The 25,991-nt window shown below is 49.8% G+C and overlaps 1 protein-coding gene across 1 annotated transcript in view; it reads left to right on the forward strand.

Moving 5' to 3' along the window:
* Window positions 1–25,991, forward strand: part of slc5a1 (solute carrier family 5 member 1) — a 162,120-nt gene that overhangs the window by 126,028 nt on the left and 10,101 nt on the right. Inside the window, exons 8-13 of the mRNA XM_085962016.1 lie at window positions 9,054–9,274; window positions 11,384–11,519; window positions 12,735–12,842; window positions 16,120–16,270; window positions 18,888–19,056; window positions 22,990–23,205. Of these exons, the coding sequence (XP_085818142.1) occupies window positions 9,054–9,274; window positions 11,384–11,519; window positions 12,735–12,842; window positions 16,120–16,270; window positions 18,888–19,056; window positions 22,990–23,205 (1,001 nt within the window). The remainder of the gene's footprint in view (window positions 1–9,053; window positions 9,275–11,383; window positions 11,520–12,734; window positions 12,843–16,119; window positions 16,271–18,887; window positions 19,057–22,989; window positions 23,206–25,991) is intronic.

The following is a 25,991-nucleotide window of genomic DNA, read 5'->3' on the forward strand; positions in this document are numbered from 1 at the left end:
GGTCTAACAGACAGCTTGCATTCTATTTGGACACTCTAGAAAGGATCTACAGTGCCTGTCCAGATACACTGATATATGTGCACTGTCGCTGGCGCACATTATAAATACCAAATCACACAGGGTCACCAGCAGGGAGCTGGGAATTCTTGACTTGCCTATTTTCCATGAATACAAAAGGATACAGGGAGAGGGCAGGGATAGCTCCAGTTAGCACTGGTTAGCAGGCACGATGGGGTGAATAGATCCTTCTGTGCTGTCATTTCTATGATTCCAGTGCCTTTCTTATATCATATTTAGGCAGCTTGCATCTAGAACATTTCCTCCAATACTCAACTCCTGACCACAGGAATCTGCAGCACTCCAATTGAAATCTTCCAATAAACCGATTTCAATTTTGTAATGTTTACCTTTTGTGATAAATCTTCTCTATTCCTACTTCACACACAATGGAATCAACTCACAGGAGCCTAACGCCCGTCCAATCCAGCTGTTTGTTATTGAATAGATTTACCTTCTCTACTTTCTGCCACTTAATTTTTTTCCTTTGATGGAGTCCCGAGGCGAGAGCATTAATCGAGCTGTTAAGTCTGTGTGTTATAGTGAGAATTACTACACAGACCACAAGAGTAAATTCAACAGGTCTTTACTGGTTGGAGGTCGGACTATACTGAATACAATATTATTACACTGTGCTTATATACTGGTGTGGTCACCACCGGTATTACGTATACAGCAGCCAAAGAAAGTAGTACCTTTCTTAAGGTGGACCAGGCTTAAGTTCTCTTAAGGTGGAACAGGTTGCATACACCACAATCCTCCCTTTTTAGCTTAACAGTCATATCCCCAAATAAACATAACATATATACATATATAACTTCAGGTATAACAGTTCAAAGGTTCAGTCTCTCAGGAGGCTTTCTGATTCAGCTTGGATAACGCCTTTCAGTGGTCTCTGATTCTTGTTGTTGAGGTGCCTCCTCTAGTTGGTTGCCAATGTATTGGGTGTCATCATCATCAAATACATTCTCGGCCGAGGTAGATGCTTCAGGTTCATGAACGTCTTCCACAGTTGTCTCTGTCACAACTATGGGTTCGACCCTTGCTCTCGACTCTACCAGTTGATCCGCATGACGCCTTATCACATTATGACCAATATCTACGGTGTACATCAGAGGTCCTTGTCTGGCCCGGATTGTTCCGGACTGCCATTTGTCGTTTCCATAGCCCCTTGCCATCACTGGTTGTCCTACGTCGAAAGTTCGAGTGGTCTTGCTGTTAATATGCCGAAACTGTTTGTTTTCCACTTCCCTCCGCACATTTGGTTTTAACAAGTCCAACTTGGACCGCAACCTCCTGTTATAAAACATCATAGCAGGACTTTGGTTAGTCACAGCATGATCGGCGTTTCTATATGACATCAGGAACTTATCGACCTTGTGTTGCAGCGGAATCTGATCATCATTCAGGCCTTAATAGCCTTTTTGAATGTCTGGACAAATCTTTCAGCCAACCCGTTTGTCGCCGGATGATATGGGGCAGAGGTATAATGTTTAACTCCATTCTTCTTTAAGAATTGTTGGAATTCTTCCGATACAAACTGTGGTCCGTTGTCCGAACAGATCTGTTCTGGCAATCCGTTCCTTGCGAATATTGTTCTTAACACCGCAATTGTCTTTTCTGAAGTAGTGGTATTCATCTTGATGACTTCTGGCCATTTGGAATGTGCATCCACCGCGATTAGGAACATGGAGTCCATGAATGGACCAGCAAAGTCAATGTGTACGCGTTGCCATGGGGCTGAAGGCCATTCCCATGGGTGTAGCGGTGCTATCGGAGGTGCATTTTGCACTTTTTGACACCCAGCGCAGCTTTTCGTTAACTCCTCAATCTGTTGGTCAATACCCGGCCACCATACGTAAGCCCTAGCAAGACTTTTCATTTTAACTCCCCCCAGATGACCTTCATGTAGTTCTTTTAAAACTCTTTCCCTTAACTTGGGAGGAATAATCACTCTTGTCCCGTACATCAAAGTACCATGGCAGACGGACAGCTGGTCTCGCCTTGCCGAGAATGCCGGTAACAGAGAATCACCCCGTGTTGGCCATCCTTTCACTGTCACCTCGTAGACTCTGGACAGTGTTGGGTCGTTCCTGGTTTCTCTTTCAATACTTGCGTTGGTGACAGGTAAACACTCGATAATGGTCGAATGAAATAACTCAACAGGGTCAACTTCCGTCGTGTCTTCATCTTCAGGTAGTGGCAGGCGCGACAGGCCATCAGCATTGCCATGCTGTTTTGTACCTTTGAATTCTATCTGATATTGATGTGCCCCTAAGAAAAGAGACCATCTCTGGAGACGCTGTGCTGTCATCACCGAAACACCCTTCTTAGGGTTAAAAATGGACACCAACGGTTGATGGTCCGTCAGAAGTGTGAATTTTTGGCCCTGTAGGTAATGATTAAACTTCTTCACTCCCCATACAAGGCTAAGGGCCTCCCTATCGATCTGTGCATAGTTGCGCTCAGCGGAGGTCAATGATCTGGATGCAAACACGACTGGCCTTTCCGTGCCATTTGGCAATTTATGTGAGAGTACTGCCCCAATACCATATGGAGAAGCATCACAAGCCAACCGAATAGGCAGTGTCGGGTTGAAGTGAGCCAACACTTCCTCTGAGGTGATCAATTCTTTGCTTTTGCGAAATGCCTTCTTACAGTTTTCTCCCCAGTCCCATGGTACCCCTTTCTGTAAAAGAGCGTTCAACAGATGCAGCACCGTGGATAGATTTGGCAGAAATTTATGGTAGACCAGCCGAGTTTCGGATAAAGGAGAATTTCGGATTTCGGAAGGTGGGTCGGCAGGGGTCCGCGGGGGGGGGGTCGGAGGGGGTCGGCGGGGGGTCGTGCGCACGACTTACGCTGACGCTCAGCGTAAGTCAGTCGGGGTCGGCGGGGGTCGGGGCCGGCGGGGTCCGCGGGGGGGGTCGGCGGTTGTCGGGGCTGGCAGGGTCAGCGGTTGTCGGGGCCGGCGGGGTCCGCGGGGGGGTCGGCAGGGGGGATCGGCGGTTGTCGGGGCCGGCGGGGTCCGCGGGGGGGTCGGCGGTTGTCGGGGCTGGCGGGGTCGGCGGTTGTCGGGGCCGGCGGGGTCCGCGGGGGGGTCGGCGGTTGTCGGGGCTGGCGGGGTCGGCGGTTGTCGGGTCCGCGGGGGGGTTGGCGGTTGTCGGGGCTGGCGGGGTCGGCAGTTGTCGGGGCCGCCGGGGTCCGCGGGGGGGTCGGCGGTTGTCGGGGCTGGCAGGGTCGGCGGTTGTCGGGGCCGGCGGGGTCCGCGGGGGGGTCGGCGGTTGTCGGGGCCGGCGGGGTCCGCGGGGGGGTCGGCGGTTGTCGGGGCCGGCGGGGTCCGCGGGGGGGTCGGCGGTTGTCGGGGCTGGCGGGGTCGGCGGTTGTCGGGGCCAGCGGGGTCCACGGCGGGGGGGGTCGGCGGGGGGTCGTGCGCACGACTTACCCTTTATCCGAACTTCCGAAACCGGAACCCTCTAAAAACCGAAGGTTTTTTCGTTCGTACGCACGACTTACGCTGACCGAAAAAACCTTCGGTTTTTAGAGGGTTTCGGTTTTCGGAAGTCCGGATAAAGGGTAGTCTACCTGTAGTTAATTAATCCTAGAAACGACCTCAACTGAGAGACATTCTCCGGAGCGGGAGCCTTTACAACTGCCGCTATCTTGTCAGGAGACTTATGAAGCCCCTCCCGGTCAATGACATGACCACAGTACGAGATCCGCTTCTGGAAGAACTCACATTTCTGCCGATTTACCCTAAGTCCATACTCTTTCAGTCTGTTGAGCACCAGTTCCAAGTTAGCGAGATGTTGTTCATCACCATCACCTGTGATCAGAATGTCGTCCAGGTAACATTGTGTGCCTGGAATTCCCTGTAATACCTGCTCCATGGCCCTCTGCCAAATTGCTGGAGCCGATGCCACACCAAAAACCAGCCTATTGTACCGGTACAACCCTCGATGCGTGTTGATCGTGAGGTATTGGCGTGACTCTTCTTCAACCTCCATCTGCAAGTACGCCTGCGCCAGGTCTATCTTGGTGAAGTGTTTCCCGCCAGACAGTGAAGCGAAAATATCCTCAATCCGTGGAAGCGGATACTGCACCGTGTGAAGCACCGGATTAACGGTGATCTTGAAATCTCCACAGATGCGAACCTTCCCTGGATCTCCTGGCTTATTGTTCGCAGGACGTTTCATAACGGGAACAATGGGCGTAGCCCACTCACTCCAATCTACTTTAGACAGTACCCCTGAACGCTCTAGTGCTTCCAGCTCCGCTTCAACCGCAGGTCGTATTGCATAGGGTACCGGTCTGGCTTTAAAAAATTTTGGTTGTGCATGTTCATCAATCTTGATGTTTGCCGTAATTCCTCTCAGTGTTCCCAGTCCCGGCTGGAACACCTCTTTAGCCTCATCCAATATTCTGGACAATCGTTTAGGTTTGACAGCTGTTTCCCCGCAATCTACCGTTAGTGCTTTCAAGGAGTGCCAGTCCATATTCATTTTCCTAATCCACTCCCGTCCTAGTAGTGGTGGACCTCCTTCAGGTAGCACATATAAGTCCATTACTTGGCTTCCTTCGCCCTTGTGGACCACTTCTACCTCTATTTTTCTGATGGGGTACACTCTTTGCCCCGTGTACGTTTTCAATATAATCTCCGTATCCTGTAAGGGAATATGTTGGAATAACCTTCTGTAATCTTTCTTATTCATGACCGTCAATGCCGATCCAGTGTCCAATTCCATTTTTACTTGGCCTCCTGCTATCTTAAGAGTGACCCAAATTGTCTGGAGGTCTGTATCCTTACCAACGTTGTGTATTCTTAAGCTATCCAGTTCATTAGCGTCTGAATCTGACTTCTGTTCAGTCAAACTGTTCTTTGTCACCTTGTGTACCTTTGCATATTTTCCTTGCGGTGACTTTTTATTGCTGGTCTTCTTTCCTGACCGGCATACTTTAGCTATGTGGCCAAACCTGCCACACGTTCTGCATTCTTGGTTTTTAAACCAACACTGGTTCTGATCGTGCGTTGTCTTTCCACAACGATAACATTTGACAGAACTCAAACCCAATTTGTTTGTACCGAGTTCCGGTGGCCATAGCTGCATTACTGCCGTGCCTCTCGCTGCGGCCTCGTGTGCTGCTGCCATAGTGACCGCCTTCTCGAGAGACAGCTCATTCTCCTCGAGCAGTCGCCTTTGTGTATCCTGTTTAAATAAACCACACACAAATCTATCTCGAAGTGCCTCTGTCAGTCCCGTTCCAAACTGACAATATTTTGCTAGCTTACGTAATTCCATCAAATATTCAGCATTGCTTTCATTTTGCCGCTGTCTTCTATCGTAAAATTTAAATCGTTCCGCTAGCATCAGCGGCGTGGGGCTAAGATGATTTTTTAGGACAGTAACAATCTGTTCGAACGTCTTATCCGCCGGTTCATCTGGTGATAACAGGTGTTTCAATTGCCCGTATGTCTTCGCACCCATTAAGTTTAGTAATGTTAGTGCTTTATCTGTCTCAGGAATTTTATTTGCCTTACAATAGTTTTGTATGCATTCTACATACATAGCCCAGTCTTCTATATCACTGTCGAAGGCATTAATGTTCCCATGTTTAGGCATCGTAGCAATTTATCGTATTTTTAATGTTATCTAAGATGGCAGCTTCCCGCTCTTGCCGTCGTCCTCCGCCCACAAAATGGCGGTTTTCCCGCGCTTGGCAGTCTTCACCCGTCCCCCGACGCTGTCTCCGCTTCACCGCGGCTCTCGCGCCTTCAGTTTCCCCAGACGCTGCGCCTTTAGCCCGAATGCGGCCCTTATCTCCGGTCGCGATCGATGTCCCGCGCTGCGCCTCTCGCTCGAAAGCGGCCCGGCCCTTATCTCTGGTCGCGATCGACCTCACTGCCCTTATTCCTCCGTCTTCCCAGCCCCGTCTGTACAGCCAACGCGGTTGACTTTCTGTCGCGTCGCTGCCCGGCTTACCCACCACGAGGTAGTAGAAGAAGCTGACAGTCGCTGATGGAGGCTTCGAGGTCAGGATGTCTTCTGCACTCCGGTTGCTCGATGCCTGCCGGTCGACGTGTCTTCCCGTAGGTGATGAGGGTGGAAACCTCTCTTCGACGTCCTGTCTGTGGACGAAGTCGCCGTGGAAATTACTGCAGCAGGGTAAGAATCGGACTCGTCGCCACTGTTAAGTCTGTGTGTTATAGTGAGAATTACTACACAGACCACAAGAGTAAATTCAACAGGTCTTTACTGGTTGGAGGTCGGACTATACTGAATACAATATTATTACACTGTGCTTATATACCGGTGTGGTCACCACCGGTATTACGTATACAGCAGCCAAAGAAAGTAGTACCTTTCTTAAGGTGGACCAGGCTTAAGTTCTCTTAAGGTGGAACAGGTTACATACACCACACGAGCGATCTGATGTTGGGTGATGTTTGATTTGATAATAAATGTACCTGGTTGCCCAGTTGGCTAATGAAGAATCCCTTCCACTTTAGAGCAGTCTATTAATGCAGAGTGTTGCTATGGTAACCAGGTACATGCCCAGAATTTCGCACATTTTGCGCTTCCAATTCCAACTGGCCATTTTTGGGCGGGCCTTCTTTCCAGGGCAAAATGAACCATAGCACTTGCCAGTGACCACCTCATGGGACAGAGGCTTGGGAGCGTACTGAAGGTTGTGCATATGTCCATTTGATGCACTTGAGGTCCTTGTGGGCCGCAGGTGTTAAACCCGCCATTGTGGAGTGATCACTGGCCTTCCTGTTTGTGCTTTGCTGCCCTGCAGTTTATAGGAAAGGTATGCTGGAGGTCATGGTCACCAACGATCTACGGCAGAGTTACGTCGAAGTTACAGCAGAGTAAGAGCAACTCCAAGGAAATTCCCAATCCATGCTTCCCTTACACGGTTCCTCAGCACAGGATGAATACTCCAGCGATTTTTCTTCTCTCCCCATACGCACCCACCATTCCTCTGATGGTTCAGTGATCAGGACTTACAATGTATCATAGAATCTTACAGCACGGGAGGAGGCCATTCAGCCCATCGTGCCTGTGCCAGCGCTTTGAAAGAGCTTTCCAATTAGTCCCACTCCCCTGCACTTTCCCCATAGTCCTGCACATTTTTCCTTTTTAAGTTTTATCCAATTTCCTTTTGAAAGTTATTATTGAATCTGCTTCCACCGCCCTTTCCGGCAGCGCATTTCAGATCACAACAACTCACTACGTTAAAAAAAATTCTCCTCATCTTCCCCTCTGTTTCTTTTACCAATTAACTTAAATCTGTGCCCTCTGGTTACCGACCCTCCTGCCAGTGGAAATAAATCTCCCTTCCTACTCTAACTAAACCTCATAATTTTGAACACCTCTATTAAATCTGCCCTTAACCTTCTCTGCTCGAAGGAGAACAATCCCTGCTCCTCAAGTCACTCTAGTCTTTAAAATGTAATTTTAAATTTTACAAGTGTCACATGGCACGACTGTGGTTAGTGAAAATAAACATTCCATCGAAGCTTCCCCTATTGGCAAACGCACCATGTCGCGTCATCCTGAACTTCACAGACCAGCAAGGGCTCAGGTTTAATCCTGATCTGTACTCAGTTGGCTGATTTCAGCCAGGGCGATGATGGAGGTGCCACAGCTGCCCTCAGTGCCCCCTGGCTGGTGCGGGGAATAACCAGACAGGCTTCCCATTGCGGGTGACTATCCATTGAGCCCTGTTGGATGGCGTCCAAGTGTGGGTGAGAGGTGAGAACATGACCAAGTCCCTCTGCGATTCACCCCGCGGCCGAATAGCTCGCTAGCACTCGCTGTCTAAGCTTGGGTGGGCTTATTGGGGCTACCGGCACCTGAAGAATCACCTGAGGAAACATGGAGTCAATGGCTTCAGAGAAAGAGTGGAAGGATGTGAATTGTAGTCGGGTGGTGGGGATTACTTGGGGACTATCTTGTGTTCATGTATACGGGAGCAGGCGCGGGGAGTGGGGGAAAGCTTATCTTGGGGGTGCACTGTAAATAAAGGCTTGTAAGCGGCTAAATGCTAGGCTCTGGTATTCTATCCTTCACTAGAAACATAGACATAGAAACATAGAAGATAGGAGCAGGAGTAGGCCATTCGGCCCCTCAAGCCTGCTCCGCCATTCAATGAGATCATGGCTGATCATCCAAATTCAGTACCCTGTCCCTGCCTTCTCTCCATATCCCTTGATCCCTTTAGCCTTAAGAAATATATCCAACTCCTTCTTGAATATATTTAATGAATTGGCCTCTACTGCCTTCTGTGGTAGAAAATTCCACAGGTTCACCACTCTCTGGGTGAAGAAATTCCTCCTCATCTCTGTCCTAAATGGCCTACCCCTTATCCTTAGACTGTGACCCCTGGTTCTGGATTCCCCCACCATCGGGAACATCCTCCCTGCATCTAGTCTGTCCAGTCCTGTCAGAATTTTATAAGTTTCAATGAGATCCCCTCTCATTCTTCTAAACTCCAGCGAGTACAAGCCCAATCGACCCAATCTCTCCTCATACGTCATTCCTGCCATCCCAGGTATCAGCCTGGTGAGTCTTCACTGAACCCCTTCCATGGCAAGAACATCCTTCCTCAGATAAGGCGACCAAAACTGCACACAATACTCAAGGTGTGGTCTCACCAAGGCCCTGTACAACTGCAGCAAGACATCCTTGCTCTTTACTCGAATCCTCTCGCTACGAAGGCCAACATACCATTTGCCTTCTTAACCACCTGCATGCTTACCTTCAGCGACTGGTGCACAAGGACACCCAGGTCTTGTTGCACTTCCCCTTCTCCCAATCTATTAGGTATCCGACTTTTACAAGGCAATGGGTACAAGGCAGAGACTTGCACGAACTGGTTGTTGTTGTTGGTGTCATACGTTCCTTTGGAGAACAGTGAGAAGATTCTCAGGCTGATTAAGAGTGTGAGATGCTCTGATGTGAACACTCTTTCCGTGCTGTTTTGTGTCGCAGCATTCAACGAAGTGGGCGGTTACGACGCCATGAAGGAGAAGTACATGAACGCCATCACCAGCCAGACCACCGATCCCATTCTGAACATCAGCGCCGAGTGTTACACACCCAGACCGGACTCATTCCACTTGTTCCGGAATCCCCTCACCGCGGATCTACCCTGGCCAGGCCTGATCTTCGGTCTAACTATCTTGGCAATCTGGTACTGGTGCACTGATCAGGTAAGATAGACACACAAACCCTGACTAGACAGAAATCACACAGGCTGCCTTGTTCTAATTGATGTTAGCCATGGTCGGGTAGAATAATTGAACGCTTTGTAAATGGTAGGTACATAACTGGGCCCCGTGTAAGTATTTAAGAAACATATAAATATAAGTAGGGAGTATTGTTCTTTTTAAAGTGTGCATAGATGTTAACGTATGAATTTAGCTGTGTTTAATCTGTGACTCAACTGGCAAAATGCCACCACTTCCAAATTCCAAGTTCCCTTCCAAGTCACTCACCATCCTGATTTGGAAATATATCACCATTCCTTCACTGTCATTGGGTCAAAATCCTGGAACTCCCTACCTAACCGGACTTTGGGAGCGCCGTCACTCCATGGACTGCCGCGGTTCAAGAAGAAGGCTCACCACCACCTTCTCTGGGGCAACCAGAGATGGACAATAAATCAATAGCAAAATACTGCGGATGCTGGAAATCTGCAATAACAACAGAAAATGTTGGAAATACTCAGCAGGCCAGGCAGCATCCGTGGAGAGAGAAACAGAGTTAACGTTTCAGGTCTGGGACCCTTCATCAGAATGCCGGCCTTCTCAATGACACCAATATCCTCAGAATAAATGTTTAAAGGACAAGGGGGAACTCCAGTTTGAGAGGCAGCGAATTGAAGCTCTACAGGAGAAAAGCACACGGGGTAAAACAGCAAACTCTGAGCTCACCTGCACCAAAATGTGCTCGCTGCTGACTCTTGTGGCCAGGTAACACATCACCCCTCCACCCCGAACACCCTCGGTGCCACCTGACCCAGGCGTCGTTGCCGTCCGATAGGCTGTCATCCACTGCGAGGTTGTCTCCTGTAAGGGTGAAGAAGACAATCCATAACTCATTTCTGTTGAAATAGCACCGTGTGATATTAGCACCGTATGTATGAGGTTCCCTTGTCTGCTGTTTCAACAAAGACATCAACCCATTTATTTTAAACAGCAAACAGGAATTTCATGTGAAATGAACACGTTCTTTATTACTATCTTAAAGCACGATTTCAGCACAAGCATCATTTCACAGTGTTTACTCTCTTTGGGTCTCGAGCACAGCTCAGTTTTTGAGCTACCCAGTGCCCAGATGTCAGCCCAGTGTTATCTTATGTAGGCTTCCTCAGGGTAGGAAGCCACAGGCAATTCACAGTAGCCTGGTACAACTTTGCAGATGTGCTGCAGTTGTTATATCCTGTACCCAAAGGTGGCCATGCGGCTTGAGGCCTGGAGATCCAAGGGTGGTGATCATGGGAGTTCAGTGTAGGGTTATCCTCACTGCAGCTCCTTTGAACCTCAGGTTGCATGGCACTACAAGCTCTTTAAAGGGTACTTTTCCAAGTGTGCGTTACAAACGGGGAACCTCACCCACCGATGCACTGCCCACAATTTGGGCAGAACCAGTAGCACAGATCCCAAAAGCAAGTGGAGAACCTGAGTAGGAAAATTATAAAGGTGGGGACAACAGCTTTGAGAGCTGGAAGAAAGGCACGCACCATGGTGAGGTCCTGAGGTACCCATGGCGACCGATCCAAAGATGGGAGCTTTATTTTCCAACCGACGATTGGACGAAGCAATTTTGCGCTGTCAGATCAGAAACATCACCACACCACCCTTCGCTGTGTCACCCTTTTCAAAGAATTGGCGTCTTCAGCGAACAGCCAACCAACCAGGCATGACTGGCCAACATCCAGCCTGGGGATTATTCAAAGGGCCAAAAAAAACTCTGACTTCCCCTTCCACCCCACGTCCTTCAGCGCCTGGCAAATCTCCAGAGCACAACAGAATGGACCAACACTGAGCGATAACTGGCTCTCCTGGAATCTTCAGGCTTGTGGGAGGAGATGGAGCTCCAAAGCCTAATCAATCACTAGCACACCAGTCATCCCAACTCCTGGGAGCCTGAGGCCCCAATGGGACCCTATGACTGGGGGCATTTTTGCTGCAGGAATGGTGCAAAAATAAGCAGATCATAATCTCTAAAAAGGCCATTTACAATATTTACAATATTTAAACCAGATGCATTACCCTTGATTCCAGCAGCAGTTTGTTTCTCATTATTATATCTCACAGGTAATTGTTCAACGCTGCCTCGCCGCAAAAAATATGAGCCATGTCAAGGCTGGTTGTATCCTATGTGGCTACCTCAAGCTTCTGCCCATGTACCTCATGGTCTTCCCAGGAATGATCAGCCGAATCCTGTACACAGGTGAGGGACTATCATTGAATCGCAGGTAAGGGACTATCATGGAATCGCAGGTAAGGGACTATCATTGAATCGCAGGTAAGGGACTATCATGGAATCGCAGGTAAGGGACTATCATGGAATTGCAGGTAAGGGACTATCATTGAATCGCAGGTAAGGGACTATCATTGAATCGCAGGTAAGGGACTATCATTGAATCGCAGGTAAGGGACTATCATGGAATCGCAGGTAAGGGACTATCATGGAATCGCAGAAGGAGGCTTTTCCTGGCCTATCAGACCTCTGTAAACTTCCATTCTAATTTCCTTTTTTCCCTTAGATTTCAGCCTTGGCTCAGTGGTAGTACTCTTGACTTTGAGCCACAAGGTTGTGGGTTCAAGTTAGCATTGCCAACTCTGGTTGAATGTATTCCTGAAGGTTAATTCACATGACCTCCTACACCCACCCCTCCCCCCATCTCCCCGCTCCCGCCATTGGTCGCCTGACACGTCCATCCTCACGGCGCCCCACCTTCCCACGTCATTGGAAAGCGAAAAGGCTCTTAACCCATTTGGATGATTCTTGAGTGTCAGTCAAACAGCCTTTTTCCCATCGCCATTATATTAATAACAAGTAAACAGAAGTGGTCCAAGAAAATGAAAAAGCCCCTATGATTTTTATCCCTGGGTTGCTCGCGGCAGTGTCCTAGAGATTAATCTTCAATTCCTGGAGACTGCAGGATAATCCTGGGGGACTGGCGACCCTAGTTCAAGTCCGACTCCAGGGACTTGAGTACAAAATCTAGGCTGACACTTCAATGCAGTGCTGAGGGAGCGCTGCACTGTCGGAGGTGCCGTCTTTCAGATGAGACGTTAAACCGAGGCCCCGTCTGCTCTCTCAGGTGGATGTAAAAGATCCCATGGCCACTATTCAAAGAAGAGCAGGGGAGTTCTCCCCGGTGTCCTGTCCAATATTTATCCCTCAATCAACATCACCAAAACAGATGATCTGGTCAGTATCACATTGCTGGCTGTGGGAGCTTGCTGTGCGCAAATTGGCTGCCGCGTTTCCCACATTACAACAGTGACTACACTTCAAAAAAAGTACTTCATTGGCTGTAAAGTGCTTTGGGTCATCCTGCAGTTGTGAAAGGCGCTATAGAAATGCAAGTCTTTCTTCTTGCACGTATTTGGATCGATCAAAGCTGATTGATGTTTCTTTAATCTCCTTTTGCACCAGATGTTATAGGTTGTGTTGTACCCAGTCTTTGCAAAGAGTATTGTGACACTGAAGTAGGATGCAGCAACATTGCCTATCCCAGGCTGGTGGTGAAGCTCATGCCAGCGGGTAAGTACCAATCTTTAAAGATACAAAATAAAAACTACTTGGAAAGATTATAGGGCCGGAGCTTGCCCTGGGTGTAAAACTGGTTCGGTGGATGGGTCACCCGTTATAGAAACCGCCCGATTGACATCTCCGTTGATTTGAATGGAAATGTAAATTGGACAGTTTCTATATCAGGCAGCACACCTGCAACCCCAGGTCTATGCCCAAGGGGCAAGTTGAAAATCTACCCCAATAATGTCTGCGAGCACAGAGGTTGCCCTGGTGACTACTTGGCTGCATACACTGGCTAGTGATCTTCCAAAGCATATAAGACCAACGAAGCCCCAGGCTGGATCCCTTAGTGCTGCTGAGTTAGTTGAATCGTTACTACTGAGTGTTGGCGTTAGATCTGTTTAAGCTAATTCTGTGACAACTTCCTCTGCGACCCCCTCGAGCGATGGAAACCAGTCCAGGAGATCACACGGACCAAGTGTTCTCTATCAAGCCACTTACCTTCTAAATGATGCCATCTCTGCCCCAGTCAAGAACCGGTCCAGCTCCCTCTGGAAGGCTCGCAGGGAGTTGGCACCCGCCACACCAGCTGGCAACACATTCCAGAGGCTCGCTACTCTCTGCGAAAAACCGAACTGCCCAACATCCCATCTATCCCTACTCACCCCTGAACAGCCCGGCTCTAATTTTGTTCTGGACTCCCCACACCAGAGGAAATAGTTTCTCTCTATCTACGGCATTACCATCGCCGAATCTCCCACCATCAACATCCTCGGGGTGACCATTGACCAGAAACTTAACTGGATCAGCCACATAAATACTGTGGCTACAAGAGCAGGTCAGAGGCTAAGTATTCTGTGGTGAGTGTCTCACCTCCTGACTCCCCAAAGCCTTTCCACCATCTACAAGGCACAACTAAGGAGAATGATGGAATACTCTCCACTTGCATGGATGAGTGCAGCTCCAACAACACTCAAGAAGCTCGACACCATCCAGGACAAAGCAGCCCACTTGATTGGCACCCCATCCACCACCTTAAACATTCACTCCCTCCACCACTGGCACACCGTGGCTGCAGTGTGTACCATCTACAAGATGCACTGCAGCAACTCGCCAAGGCTTCTTCAGCAGCACCTCCCAAACCCGCGACCTCTACCACCTAGAAGAACAAGGGCAGCAGGAGCATGGGAACACCACCACCTCCCAGTTCCCCTCCAAGTCACACATCATCCTGACTTAGAAGTATATCGCTGATCCTTCATCGTCGCTGGGTCAAAATCCTGGAACTCCCTCCCTAACAGCACTGTGGGAGTACCTTCACCACACGAATAGGGAAATGAGGCTTTGACCAGCTGCTCCTGTAGCTGCCGGCATCACCAGCCAGCAACAGGTTTTTCCATTTCCTCATCAGCCCCCTTTATTACGGGTATTATAAACAAAGTTTATCTCTAGCACGTGTCTGTCAGGTTTCAGATGGCACACTAAAAAGTGTCAGAAGTATATATATGAAAAAAAAGAGAAAGAAAGCCAGTCATTTCCTGCTTGATAATCTGACCTGAAATCTCCCTCAACAATTAACCTCTAATTGACCACAGAAGGTACCCATTCAGACCGTATCCCCACAGAAATTAGCAGCGCAGTGGCCTGAAAGGCCAGTTTAGGCACAGCTCCATCTTAGCAACTAAACATGACAACCATGCTGGAACTCTGAGCAACATCACCGGAGGTCAGCTAGTAAATATGAAAATACATTGGCCCAGAAATTCGGGTCGGGGGCTTCCCGCGGGTGCAAGCCCCCGACCTGCACTTACCTACCGCGCCAGCCGTTGAGCTGTGGGCCCGCGTGGGATTCCGATCCTGGGCCTGCTCCAACTGCTGGCGCGCAGTGCTTGCGTGTCCCAGGGGCGCAGTTCGTTCGAAGCGTCCCCTGGGATCACGTGGGCCATGGAGAGCCAATGGTAGCAGGGAATCTCTATTCATAGATTTGACAAGAAGAGCTGTCAAATCTATGAATAGAGTTCGGCCCCAAAACATAACTCAAACTTCAAATAATTTTTTTTTTTAAATCACATTTTTTAAATAACTATAAATTACATTAAATAACTATTTTAAACAATAATTTAAATTTTTGAAAAAATTAATTACAGTTTTTAACGGGGCTAAAAATAAACTTACCTTTCTTTAAAGTATTTAAAAGTAATAAACCTGTGGAAAAAATGTTTAAATTTTACTTAATTCACCACTTACCTTGTTAAAAGCAGGCCTTGCGACTGCTTTTTAAAAGTGTAACTCCTGGAGACTTACCCTCCCGGAGAAACCTGCAAAAAAGACGGAAGTTCCAGGCGTACGCGCTGCCTCTCCGGCACACGCGTTCGACCTCTGAACCCCTTCCTTTAAGTGAACGGAAGTTCCGGTTTCCCGCGCATGCGCAGTGCATGCCCAAAACCGGTACTTTTGTTGGGCCTACGCGTGAGTACCCAGCGCGTACTCACCCGTGGAGACCCGAATTTCTGGCCCATTAATATTAGCAGCTAGAGCTTTTTGCCTCAGTTTGTCCCAGTATTTTCATAGCGCTGTAAGGCAGGGTAGATACCAAAGTAATAAAAACAGAAAATGCCGGAAATACTCAGCAGGTCAGGCAACATCTGTGGAGAGGGAGAAACAGAGTTAACGTTCCAGGTCGCTGACCCTTCGTCAGAACAGCCAGTCATCGACCTGAAACGTTAACTCTGTTTCTCTCACTCCACGGATGCTGCCTGACCTGCTGAGTTTTTCCAGTATTTTCTGTTTTTATTTCAGATTTCCAGCATCCGCAGTATTTTGCTTTTGTTTTTAGATGCCAAAGTAATAGGTTTATGCAGCCATTGTAGGAATGTCTAGTTCCTATCCAAAAGACTGAGGTCCACTCAGGCGATCAAATAAACGAGGTTTAACGAAAAGTAACAGAGTTAATGGATAACTACAGGAGAACATCGAATATAGGTGTAGTCAGTTCGGAGGCTCCACGAGGACTGCTAGGGCGGTCCCGTGGCTGACGTCATGACGTCATCACGTTTTTCCCGCCGGTGGGGGATCACATGATGAACGGCGTGACATCATCGCGTTTACCTGCGCTATTAAAGTGATCACGCTCTGTACATGCAAAGAGTGAAAACAAAGATACAGACTCAGGCTGTAGCCAACATATTATTAAAGGGAATTATATACAATTGACTGGAGTCCCTTAGTGGCTCCGCCACACCATGATTTATATTGCTGTACCAAGCTGTTATTTGTATTCTGTTAGGCCTACGTGGTTTGATGCTGTCTGTGATGTTGGCATCTTTGATGAGCTCCCTGACATCCATCTTTAACAGTGCCAGTACGCTCTTCACCATGGACATCTGGACCAAGATTAGGCGCAAGGCCTCAGAGAAAGAGCTTATGATAGCGGGGAGGTAAGAACACTCTCCACGCTGAAGAATCAACCCGATTTGGGATCTTAAAGTTGGCTTCATTACAACAACCATGTCCTCAAACTTCAGAAGAAAAATGTAATCTAAATATTAATAGGGGAGGAAAATCTGTGTTTCCTTGTCGAGTTCTGCATCACAGCAGAAGCGGCAGCGTGGGGTGATTCTCCCATTTACAAGGCCCAAATAATGGCCCCCAAATGCCCAGAACCACTTCACTGGACGCCGGTGACCTCTGCTCCTGACCCCACCGATGTACCTGGATGCCGGTTTTATGCAAGCGGGTAAATTACTGAGCATTATACCAGGGGAAAGGCTGGGAAATCGGATAGCCTTCTGAATGGCATCATCGGGACCTAATTTTAATAAAATTAATGACACAATCTGCTGCCGGTACTAATCCCGGATGGAGCATTACGTGGATGGAAATCTGGCGCGATGGGTCTGCTCCTAATTTTCTGATCAGTTGCGTCCACTTTGCACCTGTTAATCAGGTATAATCGATCAGAGACTCTACTCCCCAGTGCCTTTCATTCCACCGTCAGGTATGGCATGGCTGAAATACCCGTGGGCCCCTGATCTTCTGCGGACGTTGTCCCGATCTCCCGTCGTAACTTGGGCGGGAGACTGGAGGAACCCCCAGAGAAACGGTGTAAGCAGCCAGTTACACCATCCCTCTGTGGGTTTCTGCCGATTTCCAAGTGAGCTGGAGAACGCCACAGAATTCAGGGCCAATGCGGGTAACTCTAACTTTGGTCGATGATATAGAATTAGCCGCCCGTTATACACCCCGCCCGATATTCCTTTCCATCAAAGTTGATAAAAAGGAAAATTGGGCGGGGTGTAAATTAGGCTCCCAATTCAAAACGATCATTATACATCTTACACCAAGTTAAAATTACCCCCAGTGTCTGAGCTCCAGTCAATAAACCTCTCATATTATCGAATGGGCTACATTAGTATTCCCTTTGTTTAATTGAATCAGGCCAAGTTTACGCACTTTCTCGCCTCATGCTGCCACCGTAACTTCGGAGGCAGTGGGAGCAGCTACAGGGAAACTCCCATCCACAGTGCAGTGCGGCTTATGTGGCACTTGCAGAGTGGGTCTGTTGGTTCTGTACATGTGGGCAGCGCGAGGTATTGAGCAGTGGCGGGGCCGAGTGCACTGGTTGGCAGGAGGCTTAGGTCGAGCAGGGAGGATAGGCCAGGAGCTTGTTGGACTTTGGGTGTGTGCTGTACGCAGTCCCTGAGGGCCTTTAGGGGGCAGGAGGCTGATGGGATCTTTCTGCCCATCAGTTAATCTCAAACTGCATTGTCTTAAATCCAATGCCTTTATCTTTGCAGGTAATGGCGGGGGGGGAATGGGGGGTGATGGGGGGGTAGGGGGAGGGTGATGGGGGGTAGGGGGAGGGTGATGGGGGTGGGGGGATGATGGGGGGAGGGGGATGGGGGGTAGGGGGAGGGTGATGGGGTAGGGGGAGGGTGCTGGGGGTAGGGGGAGGGTGCTGGGGGGTAGGGGGAGGGTGATGGGGGTAGGGGGAGGGTGATGGGGTGGGGGGGTGATGGGGGGGTAGGGGGAGGGTGCTGGGGGGGTGGGGGTGATGGGGGTAGGGGGAGTGTGATGGGGGGTAGGGGGAGGGTGATGGGGGCTAGGGGGAGGGTGATGGGGCTAGGGGGGTGATGGGGGTAGGGGGGGTGATGGGGGGCTAGGGGGAGGGTGATGGGGGTAGGGGGAGGGTGATGGGGGCTAGGGGGAGGGTGATGGGGCTAGGGGGGGTGATGGGGGGGTAGGGGGAGGGTGATGGGGGTAGGGGGGGTGATGGGGGGCTAGGGGGAGGGTGATGGGGGTAGGGGGAGGGTGATGGGGGCTAGGGGGAGGGTGATGGGGCTAGGGGGGGTGATGGGGGGGTAGGGGGAGGGTGATGGGGTAGGGGGAGGGTGATGGGGGGTAGGGGGAGTGTGGGGGGGTGGGGGGGTGATGGGGGGTAGGGGGAGGGTGATGGGGGGTAGGGGGAGGGTGGGGGGGTGATGGGGGGTAGGGGGAGGGTGATCGGGGGTAGGGGGAGGGTGATGGGGGGTAGGGGGAGGGTGGGGGGGTGATGGGGGGGTAGGGGGAGGGTGATCGGGGGTAGGGGAAGGGTGATTGGGGGTAGGGGGAGGGTGGGGGGTGATGGGGGGTAGGGGGAGGGTGATCGGGGGTAGGGGGGAGGGTGATGGGGGGTAGGGGGAGGGTGGGGGGGTGATGGGGGGGGTAGGGGGAGGGTGATCGGGGGTAGGGGGAGGGTGATGGGGGTAGGGGGAGGGTGGGGGGTTGATGGGGGGTAGGGGGAGGGTGATCGGGGGTAGGGGGAGGGTGATGGGGGGTAGGGGGAGGGTGGGGGGGTGATGGGGGGTAGGGGGAGGGTGATCGGGGGTAGGGGGAGGGTGATGGGGGGTAGGGGGAGGGTGATGGGGGGTGGGGGGGTGATGGGGTGATGGGGTGGGGCGATGGGTGATGGGGGGGTAGGGGGGGTGATGGGGGGTATTTTCTGATTGAGGAATGGGAACGGCAGAGAGTGGAATCGTTTTCTTTCTTCATCATTTGTGGCTGCTGTGTTCTCAGACTCTTCACCTTGGTCCTGATCGGAATCAGTATTGCCTGGATTCCAATTGTACAGAAGGCACAAAGTGGACAGCTCTTTGACTACATCCAGTCCATCACCAGCTATCTGGGTCCACCTATAGCCTCGATCTTCTTGCTGGCCATCTTTGTCAAACGTGTCAATGAACAAGTAAGTTCCCGTTGTTTTGATATTTCGCTGCGTGTGTCTCTCCTCGTTTCCTCTTTCTCCTCCGCCACCCATTCAGATCCTCTTGATTTCAGGAGCTTTGGGAGATGGGGCTGTTCCAGTTCAGACTTTTCCTCCAACACCCTTTCCTCGTGTAAATGACAGTTTCTATCAGCAGATCAGGTCTCTTATGAACTCAAGCACAGGACTAGGTTTTCAACCTGTCGTTTCAGGGGTTAAACCTGGCGTTGCGCATTGGCTGCTCGTCAGCACCCCCGCGCTCGCTGACCTACATTGGCTCCCGCTCCGGCAAAGCCTTGATTTAAAATTCTCATACTTCTTTTCAAAGCCTCGCCCCGCCCCATCTCTGTAATCTCCTCCAGCTCCAAAACCCTCCTGCATCTCTGCGCTCCTCCAATTCGGGCCTCTTGTGCATCCCCGATTTTCAGCACTCTACCATTGGTGGCCGTGCCTTCAGCTGTCTGACCCCCAAGCCCTAGAATTCCTCCCTAAACTTCTCCATCTCTCTAACTCTCAGTCCTCCTTTAAGATGCTCCTGAAACCCTACCTCTTTGACCAAGCTTTTGGTAACTTGTCCCAATATCTCCTTATGTGACTCGGTGTCAAATTTTGGGGATATGGGGATCGGGCAGGAAAGTGGAGTTGAGGTCGAAGATCAGCCATGATCTTGTTGAATGACGGAGCAGGCTTGAGGGGCCGTATGACCTGCTCCTGCTCCTAATTCTTCTGTTCTTATGTTTGTTTGATAACGCTCCTTCGGACGTTTCGCTACATTAAAGGAGCTATATAAATGCAAGTTGTTGTCGAGAAATCGCCCAATTTTAATTTCCATTGGGTGCTGCAATGGGCGGACGATCTGCAACACCAGTTTTATGCTCAGGTGCAAGTGGACAATCAACCCCAAAGGAATGTAGGAGTGTACAGGGCTGGGAGAAGACCACTGCTGTCCATCTGTCTGGTCCCAGTTTCTGGGTGATATCATATCCAACGATATCACTCATACCCTCGAGTACATTTTTCTCCAGATGCTCATCCAACTCTCTCTGTTACTGATACACTTAAATTCCCTTGGCAGGCCGTTGAATGCATTTTCCCCACCCACCTGTAAAAAGTAGCTAAAGCTAAACTGGCTTTTAATTCTGTACCCTCTACTTGTAGAATCTACGTTAAACATGATGGGGCCCGAGATTCCTCAGGGTGTGATCCCAGATGTGACACAGGATGTTGCCCCTCAGGCACTGACCTTGCTGGAGCTTGTGGAGGTCAGTCAGGGGGCACCTAATTAGCATGGGGCATGTGGCCGTAAGCGGCAACTCAGGTGCTTCTCTGGTGCCCCACTGCCCCAGGCAGCCTGAGCAAGGGGGCTGATTTAAATCACCCGAGTCTTCACTGGGGGTCCAGGACGCTTCCCTGGCCTGGGCCCCACCAACTGGCCCATATCTGCCCAGATGGAGGCTGATACACCTCACCTTGGTGTGCATGTACATAGATCCCTGAAGGCAGCAGAACAGGTGGATAAGGTGGTTAAAAAGGCATATGGGATACTTGCCTTCATTAGCTGAGGCATAGAATATAAGAGCAGGGAGGTTATGATGGAGCTGTACAAAACGCTAGTTAGGCCACAGCTGGAATACTGTGTGCAGTTCTGGTCGCCACACTATAGGAAGGATGTGATTGCATTGGAGAGGGTGCAGAGGAGATTCACCAGGATGTTACCTGGGCTGGAGCGCTTCAGCTATGAAGAGAGACTGGACAGGCTGGGGTTGTTTTCCTTGGAGCAGAGAAGGCTGAGGGGGGACCTGATTGAGGTGTACAAAATTATGAGGGGCATAGATAGGGTGGATAGAAAGGAACTTTTCCCCTTAGTAGAGGGGTCAATAACAAGGGGGCATAGATTCAAGGTAAGGGGCAGGAGGTTTAGAGGAGATTTGAGGAAAAACTTTTTCACCCAGAGGGTGGTTGGAATCTGGAACTCACTGCCTGAAAGGGTGGTAGAGGCAGGAACCCTCACAACATTCAAGAATCATTTGGATGAGCACTTGAAACGCCACAGCATACAAGGCTACGGACCAAGTGCTGGAAAATGGGATTAGATTAGACTGGGCTTGATGGCCGGCGCGGACGTGATGGGCCGAAGGGCCTCTTTCTGTGCTGTATAACTCTCTGACTCTATGACTATAACTCATTGGCCCTACCATAGATACATCGATTTCATTACTGAGCCTAGTGAACAGGAACTCTGTCCCTCCGCCCTCCCACCGCCGCCACCACCCACCCCCCCCACCCCACCTCACCCCCCCACCCCACCTCACCCCAATCACCAGCTATCTGGGATCATTGCACTTGTAAGGGGTGGTTGAGTTTCTGCCCCTTACTAAGCAGATCGGAAACTCTGGCAGAAACCCGGCAGAAGCAGGTCTGTGCTGTTGTCTCGGGGGTTTTGTCGGGTATCCTGCTGGAGTTAAGGTAGGACCTGGCGGAACCCCTGAGGAATTTCAGCCCCATTGACATTTATCACCTGAATGTTTTAGGGTCTTGAATACAAACCCTGTGTCTTTATTCTTTATCGCACTCACCTGGGCTGCACTAAGAGTGCGATTAAAGAATACCCCAGACACAGGACTGCAGTACTGTATTCCACTGCACCCCTATCACATTCAACGGCTGATAAATACTGCGCTGCCAAACAGACCAAACTGCCCGTGTCCTAACTCGCACCAAGTCCCGTTCGCCCAACACCCCTGTGCTCGCTGACCTACACCGGCTCCCGGTTAAGCAGCGCCTCGATTTCAAAATTCTCATTCTTCCTTTCAAATCCCTCCGTGGCCTCGCCCCTCCCTACCTCTGTAATCTCCTCCAGCTCCACAACCCCCCCAAGATATCTGCGCTCCTCTAATTCTGCCCTCTTGAGCATCCCTAATTATAATCGCTCAATCATCGGTGGTCGTACCTTCTGTAGCCTAGGCTCTAAGCTCTGGAATTCCCTGCCTAAACCTCTCCGCCTCTCTACCTCTCTTTCCTCCTTTAAGACGCTCCTTAAAACCTACCACTTTGACCAAGCTTTTGGACACCTGCCCTAATTTATCCTTACGTGGCTCGGTATCAAATTTTTTGTCTTAAAATACTCCTGTGCAGCGCCTTGGGACGTTTTACTATGTTAAAGGTGCTATATAAATACAAGTTGTCGTTGTTGTTGGATTTATTTTGAAGTAAAATGATACACAGAAGCAAAAAGATACAGGCAAATGACTACACAGCACAATATCTGTGTCAAAGAACTGGAAACCGGTCAGCAAGGTTTCTGAAAACCGTCTCATGCACTCCCTTGGAAAGTAACAGCGTCACTGGGCATTATCAGGGCAAGCACTGCAACAGTTCAAGGAGAAGGCCCACCACCACCTTCTCAGGGTGACTAGGGAACAGGGATGGGCAATGAATGTGGCCCTGCCAGCATTGCACATCCCAAGAACATCTTCGGGAAATATGGTACAGCGGTGCAGGTCTCAACTAGCCGCCCAGGTGTAAAACTAGTGTTGTGGATCCCCCCCACCCTCCCGTTATAGAAATGGCCCGATTTTCATTTCCTCCAAAATCAAGGGCGATGGATATGGGTGGTCTCGGTAACAGGCGGCCGACCGGTAGTTTCCTGCCCGGGTGGCAGGATGACAGTCTGGCTCTGTAGACGCACCATGCTGTGTGCACTGTACAGACATTAAGCGGCAATAGATTTGTCTGGTGTGGTGGCTCACATTGGACGGTCGCAAACCGCCAGCCCGTTTTACATTCCGCGCCATTTCCTTTTCCATTGGAACATGCTAAAATGCGTAAAGCAGGCGGCTGATTGGCTGTCGCCCGGTTGGTGCTGCTGTCCGAGGATCGTCCCCGCGATATATTAAAGTGCTCTCTTTGTTTCAGGGCGCTTTCTGGGGGTTGATTTTTGGCCTTGCTGCCGGCTTGTCCCGCATGATCGCCGAATTTGTGTTTGGAACCGGCAGCTGTGTGAGTCCCAGCAGCTGTCCCGTGATCATTTGTGGCATCCACTACCTCTACTTCGCAATCATCCTCTTTGTCGCCACCAGCTTGGTGGTGCTTATCGTGTCCTTGCTGACAAAACCCATCGATGACGTACATGTGAGTGTGCCATTCATTCCCACGAGGAGGCTGCTCTGTGCATGACAGGCTCACTTGTTTGGCATTGTTGATGTGGTCAGAGCGGCTAGTATGACAATTGTGACAGGGGCAGATAGGTTAATTGGGATGGTCATTGTGTTTGGGATGGTCAGTGTGTTTGAGATGGTCAGTGTGTTTGAGATGGTCAGTGTGTTTGAGATGGTGAGTGTGTTTGGGATGGTCAGTGTGTTTGAGATGGTCAGTGTGTTTGAGAAGGTCAGTGTGTTTGGGATGGTCAGTGTGTTTGAGATGGTCAGTGTGTTTGAGATGGTCAGTGTGTTTGAGATGGTCAGTGTGTTTGGGATGGTCAGTGTGTTTGAGATGGTCAGTGTCTTTGGGATGGTCAGTGTCTTTGGGATGGTCAGTGTGTTTGGGATGGTCAGTGTGTTTGGGATGGTCAGTGTGTTTGGGATGGTCAGTGTGTTTGGGATGGTCAGTGTGTTTGAGATGGTCAGTGTGTTTGGGATGGTCAGTGTGTTTGAGATGGTCAGTGTGTTTGAGATGGTCAGTGTGTTTGGGACGGTCAGTGTGTTTGAGATGGTCAGTGTGTTTGGGATGGTCAGTGTGTTTGGGATGGTCAGTGTGTTTGGGATGGTCAGTGTGTTTGGGACGGTCAGTGTGTTTGGGACGGTCAGTGTGTTTGAGATGGTCAGTGTCTTTGGGATGGTCAGTGTCTTTGGGATGGTCAGTGTGTTTGGGATGGTCAGTGTGTTTGGGATGGTCAGTGTGTTTGGGATGGTCAGTGTGTTTGGGATGGTCAGTGTGTTTGAGATGGTCAGTGTGTTTGGGATGGTCAGTGTGTTTGAGATGGTCAGTGTGTTTGAGATGGTCAGTGTGTTTGGGACGGTCAGTGTGTTTGAGATGGTCAGTGTGTTTGGGATGGTCAGTGTGTTTGGGATGGTCAGTGTGTTTGGGATGGTCAGTGTGTTTGGGACGGTCAGTGTGTTTGGGACGGTCAGTGTGTTTGAGATGGTCAGTGTGTTTTGGATAGTCAGTGTGTTTGGGATGGTCAGTGTGTTTGAGATGGTCAGTGTGTTTGGGATGGTCAGTGTGTTTGAGATGGTCAGTGTGTTTGGGATGGTCAGTGTGTTTGAGATGGTCAGTGTGTTTGAGATGGTCAGTTTGTTTGGGATGGTCAGTGTGTTTGAGATGGTCAGTGTGTTGAGATGGTCAGTGTGTGTGAGATGGTCAGTGTGTGTGAGATGGTCAGTGTGTTTGGGATGGTCAGTGTGTTTGAGATGGTCAGTGTGTTTGAGATGGTCAGTGTGTTTGAGATGGTCAGTGTGTTTGAGATGGTCAGTGTGTTTGGGATCGTCAGTGTGTTTGAGATGGTCAGTGTGTTTGAGATGGTCAGTGTGTTTGAGATGGTCAGTGTGTTTGAGACGGTCAGTGTGTTTGAGACGGTCAGTGTGTTAGAGACGGTCAGTGTGTTTGAGATGGTCAGTGTGTTTGAGATGGTCAGTGTGTTTGAGATGGTCAGTGTGTTTGGGATGGTCAGTGTGTTTGAGATGGTCAGTGTGTTTGAGATGGTCAGTGTGTTTGGGATGGTCAGTGTGTTTGAGATGGTCAGTGTGTTTGGGATGGTCAGTGTGTTTGAGATGGTCAGTGTGTTTGGGATGGTCAGTGTGTTTGGGATGGTCAGTGTGTTTGAGATGGTCAGTGTGTTTGAGATGGTCAGTGTGTTTGGGATGGTCAGTGTGTTTGAGATGGTCAGTGTGTTTGAGATGGTCAGTGTGTTTGAGATGGTCAGTGTGTTTGGGATGGTCAGTGTGTTTGAGATGGTCAGTGTGTGTGAGATGGTCAGTGTGTTTGGGATGGTCAGTGTGTTTGAGATGATCAGTGTGTTTGCGAAGGTCAGTGTGTTTGGGATGGTCAGTGTGTTTGGGATGGTCAGTGTGTTTGAGATGGTCAGTGTGTTTGAGATGGTCAGTGTGTTTGAGATGGTGAGTGTGTTTGGGATGGTCAGTGTGTTTGAGATGGTCAGTGTGTTTGAGAAGGTCAGTGTGTTTGGGATGGTCAGTGTGTTTGAGATGGTCAGTGTGTTTGAGATGGTCAGTGTGTTTGAGATGGTCAGTGTGTTTGGGATGGTCAGTGTGTTTGAGATGGTCAGTGTCTTTGGGATGGTCAGTGTGTTTGGGATGGTCAGTGTGTTTGGGATGGTCAGTGTGTTTGGGATGGTCAGTGTGTTTGGGATGGTCAGTGTGTTTGGGATGGTCAGTGTGTTTGAGATGGTCAGTGTGTTTGGGATGGTCAGTGTGTTTGAGATGGTCAGTGTGTTTGAGATGGTCAGTGTGTTTGGGACGGTCAGTGTGTTTGAGATGGTCAGTGTGTTTGGGATGGTCAGTGTGTTTGGGATGGTCAGTGTGTTTGGGACGGTCAGTGTGTTTGGGACGGTCAGTGTGTTTGAGATGGTCAGTGTGTTTTGGATAGTCAGTGTGTTTGGGATGGTCAGTGTGTTTGAGATGGTCAGTGTGTTTGGGATGGTCAGTGTGTTTGAGATGGTCAGTGTGTTTGAGATGGTCAGTGTGTTTGAGATGGTCAGTTTGTTTGGGATGGTCAGTGTGTTTGAGATGGTCAGTGTGTTGAGATGGTCAGTGTGTGTGAGATGGTCAGTGTGTGTGAGATGGTCAGTGTGTTTGGGATGGTCAGTGTGTTTGAGATGGTCAGTGTGTTTGAGATGGTCAGTGTGTTTGAGATGGTCAGTGTGTTTGAGATGGTCAGTGTGTTTGGGATCGTCAGTGTGTTTG

This window comes from Somniosus microcephalus, chromosome 19 (assembly GCF_052327205.1).
Source record: "Somniosus microcephalus isolate GS21.2 chromosome 19, FLI_Smic_1.0, whole genome shotgun sequence".
NCBI lineage: Eukaryota > Metazoa > Chordata > Chondrichthyes > Squaliformes > Somniosidae > Somniosus > Somniosus microcephalus.